Source organism: Dendropsophus ebraccatus, chromosome 14 (assembly GCF_027789765.1).
Source record: "Dendropsophus ebraccatus isolate aDenEbr1 chromosome 14, aDenEbr1.pat, whole genome shotgun sequence".
Taxonomy (NCBI): Eukaryota; Metazoa; Chordata; class Amphibia; order Anura; family Hylidae; genus Dendropsophus; species Dendropsophus ebraccatus.
Genome location: NC_091467.1, coordinates 59,705,681 through 59,719,316, shown reverse-complemented (window position 1 = coordinate 59,719,316; position 13,636 = coordinate 59,705,681). Strand labels below are relative to the sequence as shown.

The window sequence follows — 13,636 nt, the reverse complement described above, 5'->3', positions numbered from 1 at the left end:
TTAGCACTTTTTGTAGTCTCACTTCAGTCCTACACCCGCGACACGATGGATCTCCTAAAGAGATCCATGGTCTTATTCTGGAGGAGGGATGGCTTTGGCCTCGATAGATGAGAAGACCTCTACACCTCCATCTGGCATGATATCAGGATAGGGGCCGTCAAATACTTCCTGGAAAGCCGTAGTAGATATTTAACACAACATAACACGTTTGTTCTGGGGTTGACTGATATACAGTATATTTAATCAAAACTATTTTCTGTTGAACTCTATGATCTTCGGCCATCTCAGGGGCATGGATATGGGGAGTCCATGTGCCCCCAGTTATGCCAACTTACTCCTTGGCTGTTGGGAGAACACAATAGTATTTGATTATGCATATGACTTATCTCACGATGTGTATTATATGTATGTAGCATTATATATAGGGGTTATGCCAGTTTATTTATCGCTTATCGGTCAGTCACATCATAACGTATGATTAGATAACATGGATTCTGGTCATATGGCCTGAAATATTAACCCTGTATATAATAGAAATGTCTAGACATTATTCTGCTGTTTTCCTTACTGGGGATTGTAGCCAAGTGTTAGATAGGGTTTAGTGATAGTGATAATGGATATGAAAGCACATAGTGGTTTCCCTGCATATGACCGATAACGGATATTGTCATGTGTCTATAAAGCCGAACTTCATATGTATCTAAGTCATACTGTGCTAAGACCCAGACCGGGAGACGGTAAGGATAAGAGGAGCTATAAACATTAGATTGTCTAAAGCTTATCCAAAATTGGTGGGATCTTCCCCTAAATAGTCTATGTAATATATGTGTATTTTATCCTATGGGCTTATACTGGATAGAACACACTGTAGATGTGTAAAGTTGAGTTCTGGAATGAGGTATGAGGCTATGAGAAGACGCAGCTTGGTAATGATGTGATCTCCCTCCCGTCTATTACAGATGTTTCCGGTCTTGCTTTGTGCCCTGTTGCTGGCTATATCTCCAGCAGAGGCCGCTCCCGAGGTAGATGAAATCTTCGGCCTCCCTGGTCTCAGTAACCAGCCCTCATTTCACCACTTTTCTGGATTCCTTAGTGCATCAAGTGGAAAACACCTCCATTATTGGTGAGTTGTCGGTGACCCATACTCCCCCAGCCCTGCGCTCTCTATATCTCCACTATCTTTTTCGTTGCAGGTTTGTGGAGTGTCAGGAAGATCCCAAGTCTTGTCCTCTGGTCTTGTGGCTGAATGGAGGTCCTGGCTGCAGCAGCCTCGCTGGTTTACTGACTGAGCACGGACCCTTCCTGGTGGGTCTAGTAGATCACTGTTGGTTGTGTAATATCTCTATCTATCTCCTATCTATCTATCTATCTATCTATCTATCTATCTATCTCCTATCTATCTATCTATCTATCTATCTATCTATCTATCTCCTATCTATCTATCTATCTATCTATCTATCTATCCATTTATCTATCTCACATTCTTGTTCTTATAGATTCATCCAGATGGCAGCACCCTGAAGAACAATAAATATTCCTGGAATAAGGTGATAATTCTCTTAATAGGCCGCTCACATATCTCAGCTGGGAACACACTAGACCAGTGCTTCTCAAACTTTTTCTACTGGAGCCTCAGCCAACAGACCAAGGCAATGCTTGCGCCTCACCAGACTGACCGAGAGGGTGCCTGGGCCTCATTATCTGTGGTGAAAGTCCATATAACTGCTGAAAATAATGCTAGGGCTACTATTCACCCATCTCCCAAGCTCTAGATACTAATAAATTAGGTATAAAATACACTGGTTGAGCAGTTGACATTCCCTTTGTGGCTTTGGTGATATATAGTATATAGTAATACTTCTTGGGACTGGTGGTACAATTCATCGGGGCCCGTACAGTTTTTTTTTTGCTATGGGGCTCCATGAATCCTAGCTATGCCCCTGCCTGGTTGTTTTTTAATCCAGGATCTCAACATACTAAGGCAGCAGTGTTAACCATTCAGAAGTACTCTGGTTAAAAAAAAATTGATTCCAAACCAATTGGCGTCAGAAAGTTATACAGATTTGTAAATACATCTATTAAAATTTCAAGTCTCCCAGTACTTATCATCTGTTGTATATCCTGCGGGAAGTAATGTACCTTTTCCAGTCTTTGCTGCCACCTCTGTCTATGTCTGGAACTTTTTAGAGCAGGAGAGGTTTTCTATGGGGATTTACTACAGCTCTGGACAGTTCCTGACATGGACAAAGGTGGCAGCAGAGAGCACTATGTGAGACTGGAGAGAATACTTGTCCTTCTTGCAGGACATACAGCAGCTCATAAGTACTGGAATACTTTTAAAATCTAATTTACAAATCTTTATAACTTTCTGACGCCTTTACTTTTCTCTGAAGTACGCCTTTAACATTTTGTGGAATTTTTTCCCCATGCATTACATCTTTTCACCTATTGTAGTGAAGATGTTTTGGTGTATGCTCATGTTGCACAAAACTATGCAACTTTTTACATCGCCCTTAATAATTTTTGGACTGGAGCTTAGCAGGAGGAACACAGTCCACTGGATTTATTACAATTTATGTCAGAAATTGGTGTTGATTGTAGGGGTAATATATGCCCACTCATATCTGACTTGCTTTTCTATTTGTGGTACATGTGTGGCTAATGGCGAGTCACATATCAGAACAGCATAATACATTGTCAGTCTTTAGTAATCCCCGACATAGTTTTTTCTCTTATGTTTTAGATTGCAAATGTTATCTACCTGGAATCCCCTGCTGGTGTTGGATTTTCATATTCTGATGACAAAAACTATATAACTGGTGACACACAGGTAGGAGCTTGTGTGTAGTGACATAGTAAAGGGGTAGTTCAGAAAAAAATTATTTTAAATCAACTGGTGACAGAAAGTGCTAGAGATTTTTAATTTACTTCTATTAAAAAAAATATCAAGCCTTCCAGTACTTATCAGCTGCTGTATGTCCGGCAGGAAGTGGTGTATTCTTTCAGCTTGACACAGTGCTCTCTACTGCCACCTCTGTCCATGTCAGGAACTGTCCAGAGCAGTAACAGATCCCCATCCAGCAACTGATAAATACTGGTAGACTGAAGATTTTTTTAATAGAAGTAAATTATAAATCTCTGTTACTTTCAGGTACTAGTTGATTTGAAAGAGTTTTTTTTAACTACCCCTTTAATTAAAGTTTTTAATTCAAAACTTTGACATGTCTTAGAGACATCTAGAACACCAATCACTATAATCAGCAAAAAGAGTCACACATTAAGAGATGTCTGTCATGATAAAAATCTTTTGACATCACCACTGAGACCCTTACCGATCAGGAGAAGGAGCAGGGAGACGTACCCGGCAGTGCGTTGCAATTCCCCACTGTCAATCATCTCTATTTGAGTTTGACACCCCTGTTCTATAACATTTCTCTGCCATAAAGCACACACACCCTGCTACAATACCCCTTCTTTACTGCCATAAAGCACACACACCCTGCTGCAATACCCCACCTTTACTGCCATAAAGCACACACACCCTGCTGCAATACCCCACCTTTACTGGCATAAAGCACACATACCCTGCTGAAATACCGCACATTTACTGCCATAAAGCACACACACCCTGCTGCAATACCCCACCTTTACTGCCATAAAGCACACACACCCTGCTGCAATACCCCACATTTACTGCCATAAAGCACACACACCCTGCTGCAATACCCCACCCTTACTGCCATAAAGAACACACACCTTACTGCAGTACCCCATCTTTACTGCCATAAAGCACACGCACCCTGCTGCATTACCCCAACTTTACTGCCATAAAGCACATACACCCTGCTGAAATACCCCACCTTTACTGCCATAAAGCACACACATCCTGCTGCAATACCCCACCTTTACTGCCATAAAGCACACACATCCTGCTGCAATACCCCACCTTTACTGCCATAAAGCACACATACCCTGCTGAAATACCGCACCTTTACTGCCATAAAGCACACAAACTGCTGCATTGGTTTCACAGACACTGCAGTAAGGAGGATGCTTGTGCCTATATGACCTCTCTCCCTTCTTTTCTTGTTTCCCAGACTGCTCAGGATAACTACATGGCACTGAAGGATTTTTTCCGGATTTATCCTGAGTTCACTGCCAATGATTTTTACATAGCGGGGGAGAGTTATGGCGGCTTTTATGTCCCTTCTCTGGCAGTGGAAGTGATGAAGGACAGCAGTATAAACCTGAAGGTAAGAAGACATCTTATATTTATTTGACTATTGGAGTTGGTACCGGTGTTATTCCGGTAATGAGGGGTACCAGATCCACAGCGTGCAGGAAGGAGATGACAGATTCTAACATATAACATGAGCTCTGTATTTTATCATCAATTTCAGGGCCTTGCTATAGGAAATGGGATTACAGATTTTATATTGGACTACAACTCCCTTATGTATTTTGCATATTACCACGGTCTGATACATAAAAAGTGAGTGAAAAGTAAGCACTTGTTCAGTATATATGCAGAGGATCTTTATGTCCAATTATTCCATATGTCTCTATATACCGTGCACTCTGTAGCTAGCACCCCACCCCATCACTTGCTCCCTTACTAGTACCATATTAGACTATATCGCGGACGGGAAACCGTTGGCCTTGCAGCTGTTGCAAAACTACAATTCCCATCATGCCTGGACAGCCAAAGCTTTAGCTTTGGCTGCCCAGGCATGATGGGAATTGTAGTTTTGCAACAGCTGCAGGGCCGAAGGTTCCCCATCCCTGGACTATAAAGATTTTCTAAAGTGTGTGCGTCTACTATATGTAGAAATCCTATACAACAAGACCACCACTCTTATGGCAAAATATTGATAACTTTATTTATATCACATATAAAATCACAAACAAATGGAGTAAAATTATGTGAACAAGAGGTACTGTAAAATTTACACAAGAATAATAAGACAAAATGATGAATCTATAAAAGGGAATAAGTATATTGTCTACCACTGGAAATGGTAGATGAATCCCTCTCAGTCCTAACAAACTAGTCTCGGCTGGAATGTACCTGCACAGACTAAGCTAAATGCCTGCCATTGCACCAGTCCCGGATGAACAAAAGTACAATAGTAAATAGACAGTTCTGAGTCACATAGAAAGTTCAATCCCAAAGACCTGAAAACAGTACCTGATATAAGCTGCGTGCTACCACCTCTAACGCACGTTTCGCGTTACGCTTGATCACAGAGGAGTGCTAGTCCCTGCTGTCCTGCCCCTTATACACTAAGACTGAGGATTACCGGGGTATAGACGCCTCCCACGTTGGTCACATGATCGCACGCTCTAGCGCGGCGTCCCGACGTCAGACGTGCACCCCCATGAGCTGGGCCCGCTGACGTCACTGGTCGCATTGCCACAGCAGCGAACCTGTTTACAGCGGGGGCGTGGCGTCTCCCGTATCTGTTTCTATATGAGACGCCATGTTCGCTATATTAATGAATTATTTGCACAAAATAGATATATAAGTCTTTTGCACAGTTACATGTATTTATGTTCACACTTTTATACATTTTTATGCAATGATGAATTATTTATTGTTTGTATGCACTTTTACCCCATGTACTCATAATTGACAATATTGGCTTTATTTCTCCACACTGACCCATACAATTGTATTATGCCACAATGGTTGGAATGCTCTGTGGTTCACAGATAGGACGCTTCTGAGACACATAGAAAGAGATACGGGAGACGCCACACCCCCGCTGTAAACAGGTTCGCTGCTGTGGCAATGCGACCAGTGACGTCAGCGCGCCCCGCTCACGGGGGTGCACGTCTGACGTCGGGACGCCGCGCTAGAGCGTGCAATCATGTGACCAACGTGGGAGGCGTTTATATAAATGGCAGGCATTTAGCTTAGTCTGTGCAGGTACATTCCAGCCGAGACTAGTTTGTTAGGACTGAGAGGGATTCATCTACCATTTCCAGTGGTAGACAATATACTTATTCCCTTTTATAGATTCATCATTTTGTCTTATTATTCTTGTGTAAATTTTACAGTACCTCTTGTTCACATAATTTTACTCCATTTGTTTGTGATTTTATATGTGATATAAATAAAGTTATCAATATTTTGCCATAAGAGTGGTGGTCTTGTTGTATAGGATTTCTGTGTTAGGACCTGGGCCAGGTCTGGTGGTCTTTGTAGGAGATATTGTCTACTATATGTAGTAAAATACACCAATATTTCACACAGCATTCCTTACAACATGGACGTATCATATGAATGAGGCCTAAGGGGCACCTATCCTTCCATACACAATATGGAGGAGAATTATCAAACTGGTGTAAAGTAGAATTGTCTTAGTTGCCCCTAGCAACCAGTCAGATTCCACCTTTCGTTTTCCAAGGAATCTGTTAAGATAGAATAAAAAGTGGAATCTAATTGGTTGCTAGGGGCAACTGGGCCGGTTCTGCTTTACAACCCTTTAATAAATTTTCACCCTATATTCTCTGGTTATAAAAAGGCAGAAACCACCAAGTCAAAACTAAAACTCCATCTTTTGCCACACTAGAGAAGGCTGATTTTTAGAACCAGTTTAGAACCAGTTTGAGAAATATGTTGGTTTCTGGGTGATGGGTAATTTGTGTTTCTGGCATTTTCGTGCTATTAGCAAGGAAAATGGGCAAAGAAAAAAAAAATTTCTGACAGAACATTAGTAAATCATCGCCATAATGTCTAATGTCACTTGTCCGCCATTTGTTCTTATAGGACATGGTCACTTCTGGAATCCGTTTGCTGTAAGAAGGACGGTTGCCATTTTATTCATTCCAAAAATGAGGCCTGTCAGGCTGCAGTAAGTATTGGTGCCACCAAGTTTTTTATGGCTATTGACATCTGGTAAATGGTAGAAAACATACTGTAAGTCATAGCTATGTACAACCACATCTGTAAGACGGCACCTGAAGTTACAATGTTAAAGTAAGGGCCCTATTCCACCGGACGATTATCGTTCGCAGTATCGTTAACGATTAACGATCTCAAACGACCGCTATTGCGAAAGACCTGAAAACGTTCACTCATTTCCATGGAACGATGATCGTTACTTATGATCGTAATTGCGATCGTTTGTTCTTCGCTATTTATTCGCTATTGCGTTCGTATCTATTGCGAACGACTGAACGATGTCTTATTCAATATGAACGATTTGCGAACGAGCAACGATAAAAATAGGTCCAGGTCTTATAAAGTGATCAACGATTTCTCGTTCGGTCGTTAATCGGTAACTGCATTTCAACCAAACGATTATCGTTTAGATTCGAACGATTTAACGATAATCTGAACGATAATCGTCCGGTGGAATAGGGCCCTAAATCTGTCTCCTGCAAGTCAGGTGACAGATTTCTGGCACTGTTAGATAGCTGTTAGGTCAAGGAGACACAAGGTACCTATCATATATCCATCTGTGCTTCCAGAACGTAGACAAATGCTTCCCTTCTCTGGAGCAAATAGTTAAAGAGGCTTTCCTAAGCTCCTGAAGTGCTAAGGGTTGCAGCACCTCCTCACTCCCACTATCATCCCTAGCTCTGATTGATTGACAGTTGGAAGCTGCTCCAGAAAGAGATTGGGGTGGGAAGTGGGGGGCGAGGAAACGTTACAACACTTCAATGCTTGGTAACATAATTTTCACAATTTCAACAATAAAATAAAAGCATTGTTCTATATTCTGGAAGCACAGCTGGATATATGAAATGTACCATGTGTCTCCTTGACCTAACAGCTATGTAATAGTGTCAGCAGTTTGGAACGTGAATTGTAGTTAACACATACTCTTTAAGCATGATGATGATTATGATTCTTTTTCTAGGTTTCCTCAGCGATGAATAATGTTTATAGCTTAAAAATGAATATGTATAACCTTTATCAGCCGTGTGTGGAGGGAGAACCTGGAGAGATCAGGTAAACGAATCAGTAAAATAATAATGAAAAAAACAACAACATTTTATAGCCCTAGCCAATATAGTATACCAAGCTTGATAGGTTTTAGTTTGCATTAACCTGCATATAGAGAGAACTGTCAATCACTGTGAAGGACCACCCTCTTGACTACTTAAACCAGAATGAGCAGAGACAAGTTATCTGTCATGTCAGTAGGGGTACAGTAAGTTATCAGTCACAAAAGTCACCAAGGTATAAGCAAAGTTATCAGCCTGTGTCAAAAAATATCAGTAACGGATAGAGCCAAACAGAAATACCAGAAGTCACCAGAAAAACAGCAATCAGATGAAAGTGAGTAAAGATATCAAGTACACAATCACATTGACGAGTAGCATAAACTAGTGACAGAGAAGCTGAGCAGAATGATGTATCACTTAGGCCCCCTTCACACGTCCGGAAAATCTGTCCGGATTTCCTATCAGGAAATCCGGACGGATTTCCGGACTCATAGACTAACATTGGACACGGACACCCTTCCGGATTTTTCCGGAAGGGTGTCCGTTCCGGAAAATAGGACCGGATTTTTTAGATCCTGTCCTATTTTCGTCCGGAAATCCGGCACGGACGCCCCCATAGAAGTCTATGGGAGCGCCGGAATCACGGGCATTTTCCTGATGTATATCAGGAAAGTGCCCGCGATTCCGGACTGGTAGAGAGCCAGCCCCGGCCGCCGTCCGATCACCCGCACACCCCCATCCCCCCCGCACCGCACCGCACACGCTGCCCGGCACTACAGATCCCCCCCCCCCCGCCGCCGCCGCATCTGACCCTCTCAACCCCCCCCGCCCCCCCCCCCCCACCCCCCGGGAACTCACCACCGGGCCGGCCGCCGGATGCTCCAGTACCTCCGCCGCGACCCCGCCGCCGCCCCCGCCGCCGCATCTGACCCTCTCTCCCGCCCCCCCCCCCCCCCGGGAACTCACCACCAGGCCGCCCGCCGGATGCTCCGCACCTCCGACCGCCGCCGCTGCCCGGACCTCAGCACTGCACTCTGACCCGGACCCCAACCTCGCGGCCCCGACAGAGCAGGATCCGGGACAGGTGAGATTAGGGCTACTACTCCCACCATGCTCTGCTGGCAGGCCATGATGGGAGTTGTAGTTCTGCAGCCTGTGGCCATCCAGGTTGCAGAAGTACAACTCCCATCATGGCTCTGCTGGCAGCCCATGATGGGAGTTGTAGTTCTGCAGCCTGTGGCCATCCAGGTTGCAGAAGTACAACTCCCATCATGGCTCTGCTGGCAGGCCATGATGGGAGTTGTAGTTCTGCAGCCTGTGGCCATCCAGGTTGCAGAAGTACAACTCCCATCATGGCTCTGCTGGCAGGCCATGATGGGAGTTGTAGTTCTGCAGCCTGTGGCCATCCAGGTTGCAGAAGTACAACTCCCATCATGGCTCTGCTGGCAGGCCATGATGGGTGTTGTAGTTCTGCAGCCTGTGGCCATCCAGGTTGCAGAAGTACAACTCCCATCATGGCTCTGCTGGCAGGCCATGATGGGTGTTGTAGTTCTGCAGCCTGTGGCCATCCAGGTTGCAGAAGTACAACTCCCATCATGGCTCTGCTGGCAGGCCATGATGGGAGTTGTAGTTCTGCAGCCTGTGGCCATCCAGGTTGCAGAAGTACAACTCCCATCATGGCTCTGCTGGTAGGCCATGATGGGAGTTGTAGTTCTGCAGCCTGTGGCCATCCAGGTACACGGGTACCTGTGATTTATGTTGGCATACTAGACAATATTATCTCATCAGGAAATCCTGAAGGTTTTTCCTGATGGTTTCCTGATGGTAAAAACGGATTACTGTCAGGAAATCCTGATACTATCCTGATGACATTTAAGGTCTCCTGATCAGGATTTCCTGACAGTAAAAACTGACACGGACGTGTGAAGGGGGCCTTACATTGTTCTCTGCAGCTGATTCAGAGATATCCTCCTGAATAACATGGACAATAAGTAGTCCTCTCCATTATGTGCATGAGCCCAGTAGTCCTGGATATTCATGAGAAGCAGAAAACTCCACCCACCAGCTAGTGATTGGCAGTTATCTATCCATGCTGTGTTTAGGCAGCCAACAGTCAATCAAAAATGCATGGATTAATAGTACACTTACATACATTCTCGCTTAAAAAAAAAAAAAAAGCCAACCCAGAAAAGAGCCATATTGGCTTTATTTTTTTTTTTAAATAACCCACACTAAACTGGCCCCCTAAAATCAAGATCCTTCATAAAAAGGGGAACAAAGTTCTTTGGGAATTGGGATAAGGGGTGGTCCCCGGCAACTTGATTGACAGATGTCTACCTGCTTGCCTATAGGGAGCAGCATATAACTGGTGATAGGTTCTTTTTTATTGAGTTCAATGACCTGCTGCATGATAGACCACACTTCTTTTCTTTCTGCAGGGACTTTGGGGACCATATTAAAGCCTATTTCCCTGGTATACTGTCTATGGAAAGTTATTCCCAATTTAGTGAGGTAAGTCCATAGAGACAATTTACAAATCACCCTATAGGCAAATAGGATACAACAGGTGAACATGAGTGACAACCCCTGCCTGAGCCTTCTTCTCCAGTCCAATAAATGTTACAGTCATTGTCTCTTGTTTTCTTTCACGTTCAACAGAGGCTAAGAAATATTTCTCAATTACACAAACGGATATCATTGGGGTTTCCTTGTGTGAATTACACGGCCATCACCACCTACCTGAACAACCCAGAGGTGCGGTCAGCATTACACATCCCGCATGAGCTGCCCCAGTGGGAGATCTGCAGGTATCGTATATATGGCATTCAATATGGAAAAATGTGCCACCTGCTTAAAGGGGTTGGACACTTTATAGTAAAATAGTTTTGTGTGTAGCATAAGTAAGTGTATTTATATTATTTACTGATAGCAGCTCCCTGTGTACCTCATAGAGCTCCTCCAGGCTGTGCTGCCCTGCTCTGTGGTGAGGCCGTCCATAAGATGGCCAACATGGAGGAGCATGTGCACATATACCTAGCCCCTCAGTGTCCTCCTGAGGCACGTAGAGGCTCAGTGGTGGGCACAGGGGGCAGGGCATGGTCCTCCGTGTTGGACATCTTATGGACAGACTCACCACAGAGCAGGGGAGTACTTCCTTTCAAGTCTTGGCTTCCAGCTCTGCACCTTGTAGGCCCATCAATTAAGGCAGGGAGAGGTGTGGGAGGGACAAGGCTTGCATGCTGTGGCTTGGCACTGTCTCCTTGATTTTTTAGGTCTGAGCCTTACATAATGCTGACAGATTTCCTTTAGGGGTTAAATTAGGGCTTTACCAGCAAGTAATGTCTCTCACTCCAGAACTTGCTGTTTCCACGTTCTAAGTCTAAAGTTAGCAATCAGAGCAGAATATTCATCTATTTGCATTTGAAAAAAAATTGCATGTATCAATAAAAAATAACAGCTCTATACCACTTACTGACCATCCACACTTTTTAGTACGGTGGTCACTAAGGGGGTCTGTGCTAGGTCAAAACCTTATAGCAGCAGCCTAGCTGCCTGACGTGGGTCACCAATGCTGGGATCAATATGACAGCAACCACACTAACTTCCAGAACCAGAGAAACCTCCGAGCTTAGTAGGCCGATCCCCAGGCCTGCCCTGGATATGCTTGTGTACGGCCTTGTCAGAAGATAATTCATGATGGAAGGTATAATACACTGGATCACAGTAACAGAGCAGTATATTATATGAGCCATCAGAGGATCACACATAAACTTACCCTTATAGGGCTAGTTTGAAAGTAAGAAAAAAAAAAAGTGTGAACATAGCCTTATAGTTATTATTTACACTAAATATAGGTAATTGCACCCTCACAATTTCACCAAGGCCCCATGATGACTTATTATTCCCCAATAATATATCATCTTTTATTCTATAGTGAGGAAGTAACCCATAACTTTGAGACACAGCTGGAAAGTTCACGTGACCTATACCATCAGCTCCTCAATGAGAAGGTAAGTTAGGTTGGAGTGGTATCTTAAAGGGGTACTCCCATATCAACTATAATATTTATACTCCTGATGTTGAATTTTTTGCAAATACATTAATTTAGCTAACTTTTCTCCTTTTCCTGATATGCTGCTTTTACCCTCTCATTGTTGACAACTTTTTGTCTAAATTACCGACCACCACTCAGCTGTAAAAGCAGCGGTCTGGCTGGTAGTAACTGATAGCTATAGTATACATTTATATATTATACAGTATATTTACACTATGGGGGAGATTTATAAAACATGTCTGTCCTTCTCCGCAGAAGTATCGCTTCCTGGTGTACAGTGGAGATGCAGACATGGCATGTAACTTTCTGGGTATTGAGTGGTTTGTGGACTCGCTTAACCTAAAGGTAACTAGACTTAAAGGAGAAATCCAGCGATTTTTAAAATGTGGCTGTCGGTGGGGGGAGGAATTTGAAAACCAGTAGGAACTTACCTTTACCTGTGCCCGTGGTGAGAGGCGGGACCGCTTACAGAACTTCCGCTGGAAGTCATTTTCCCCCGAGTCATGATGACGTCACGACTCGAGGGGGGACAATACCCATTCCGGCTGATTGACTGGCCACTCAACCAATCAGTGACTGGAACAATGTCCCGCCTCAGTCACTGACTGGCTGATCAGCCAGTTTATCAGCTGGACTGTGACGTGTGAGCGCCAGATATCCCAGAGCCCAGCAGGGGTCCCGAGGCCGATCCCACTGCTCACCCGCTATTCCCCCCCTGTCAACATCTCCAAGTTCTACTTCTGCTGCTCAGTATTGTATCTGCTGTCCACCAACCTAACAATCTTCTCTAGTCGCAGGGATCATACCATCCTTGGATAAGTAATGATGGAAAGCTTCCACAGATTGCTGGTTATGCAAACGAATACACCAACCTAACTCTTCTCACTGTGAAGGTACAGACTTGTCTCACTTCAGGCTATATGCCATAGCAGAACTGCATGCAATCTTTTTTATTTTCTATTTCTCTCCCGTACTCTGAATTGCCCAATGTTTGGCCCCTTATCACAGTCTTCTCAAAAATTATATAAAAAGACACGTTGACCACCAATGAGGGCCAAGTGGTCATGTTTCTTTCTTTTCTTCACTTTTTCCCTTTTATTGATTGGCAGGGAGCGGGTCACATGGTGCCAGAAGACAAACCTTTAGAAGCTTTTGAGATGTTCAGACGATTCATCAATAATGAGCCCTTCTAGACCTTCTGAGTCATGGCCACAGGGTTTCATTCCAGACTGCTTCATGTTACTGTTCACATATATTTCATAGTTTACTATCACTCTAAGTGATTGTTACAGGTTATCGATGGCTTTTATACTTGATTTTATGCTCAGAAATAATAAATGGTTCTCTTGTAATAAAAATAGTAAGATTCCTTTTATACCATGTAAGGTGCCAGTCTCAAGACCCAGTGCAAGACCAATAAGTGTGTCCTTACCCACCACCCCTTCCCTTTATTCACATACTTTGCCATCCCTTGGTTGAAAGCAATGGACTTTTTTCAACCATATTGGCATTTCTCTTCTTTTTTACCCTGTCATTGATAGAACCCGACAACTGGTTGAGTGACAAACAGGATCAGTCTTACATTTATGAACATGGAGAGAAAGGAGCCGCTGCACCTCACACCTA

At 43.7% G+C, this 13,636-nt stretch overlaps 1 protein-coding gene across 1 annotated transcript; it reads left to right on the top strand.

Annotated features, from left to right (window-relative positions):
* Positions 1-665: 665 nt before the first annotated feature.
* On the top strand, positions 666-13,339 carry LOC138772843 (lysosomal protective protein-like). The gene is made up of 15 exons (XM_069953565.1): positions 666-737; positions 960-1,123; positions 1,194-1,305; positions 1,497-1,547; positions 2,744-2,830; positions 4,098-4,253; positions 4,401-4,492; positions 6,773-6,857; positions 7,869-7,960; positions 10,395-10,467; positions 10,615-10,763; positions 11,891-11,966; positions 12,266-12,355; positions 12,802-12,903; positions 13,120-13,339. The coding sequence occupies exons 2-15, from the start codon at positions 960-962 to the stop codon at positions 13,201-13,203; spliced, it is 1,413 nt and encodes a 470-aa protein (XP_069809666.1). The 5' UTR covers positions 666-737; the 3' UTR covers positions 13,204-13,339.
* The last annotated feature ends 297 nt before the right edge of the window (positions 13,340-13,636 follow it).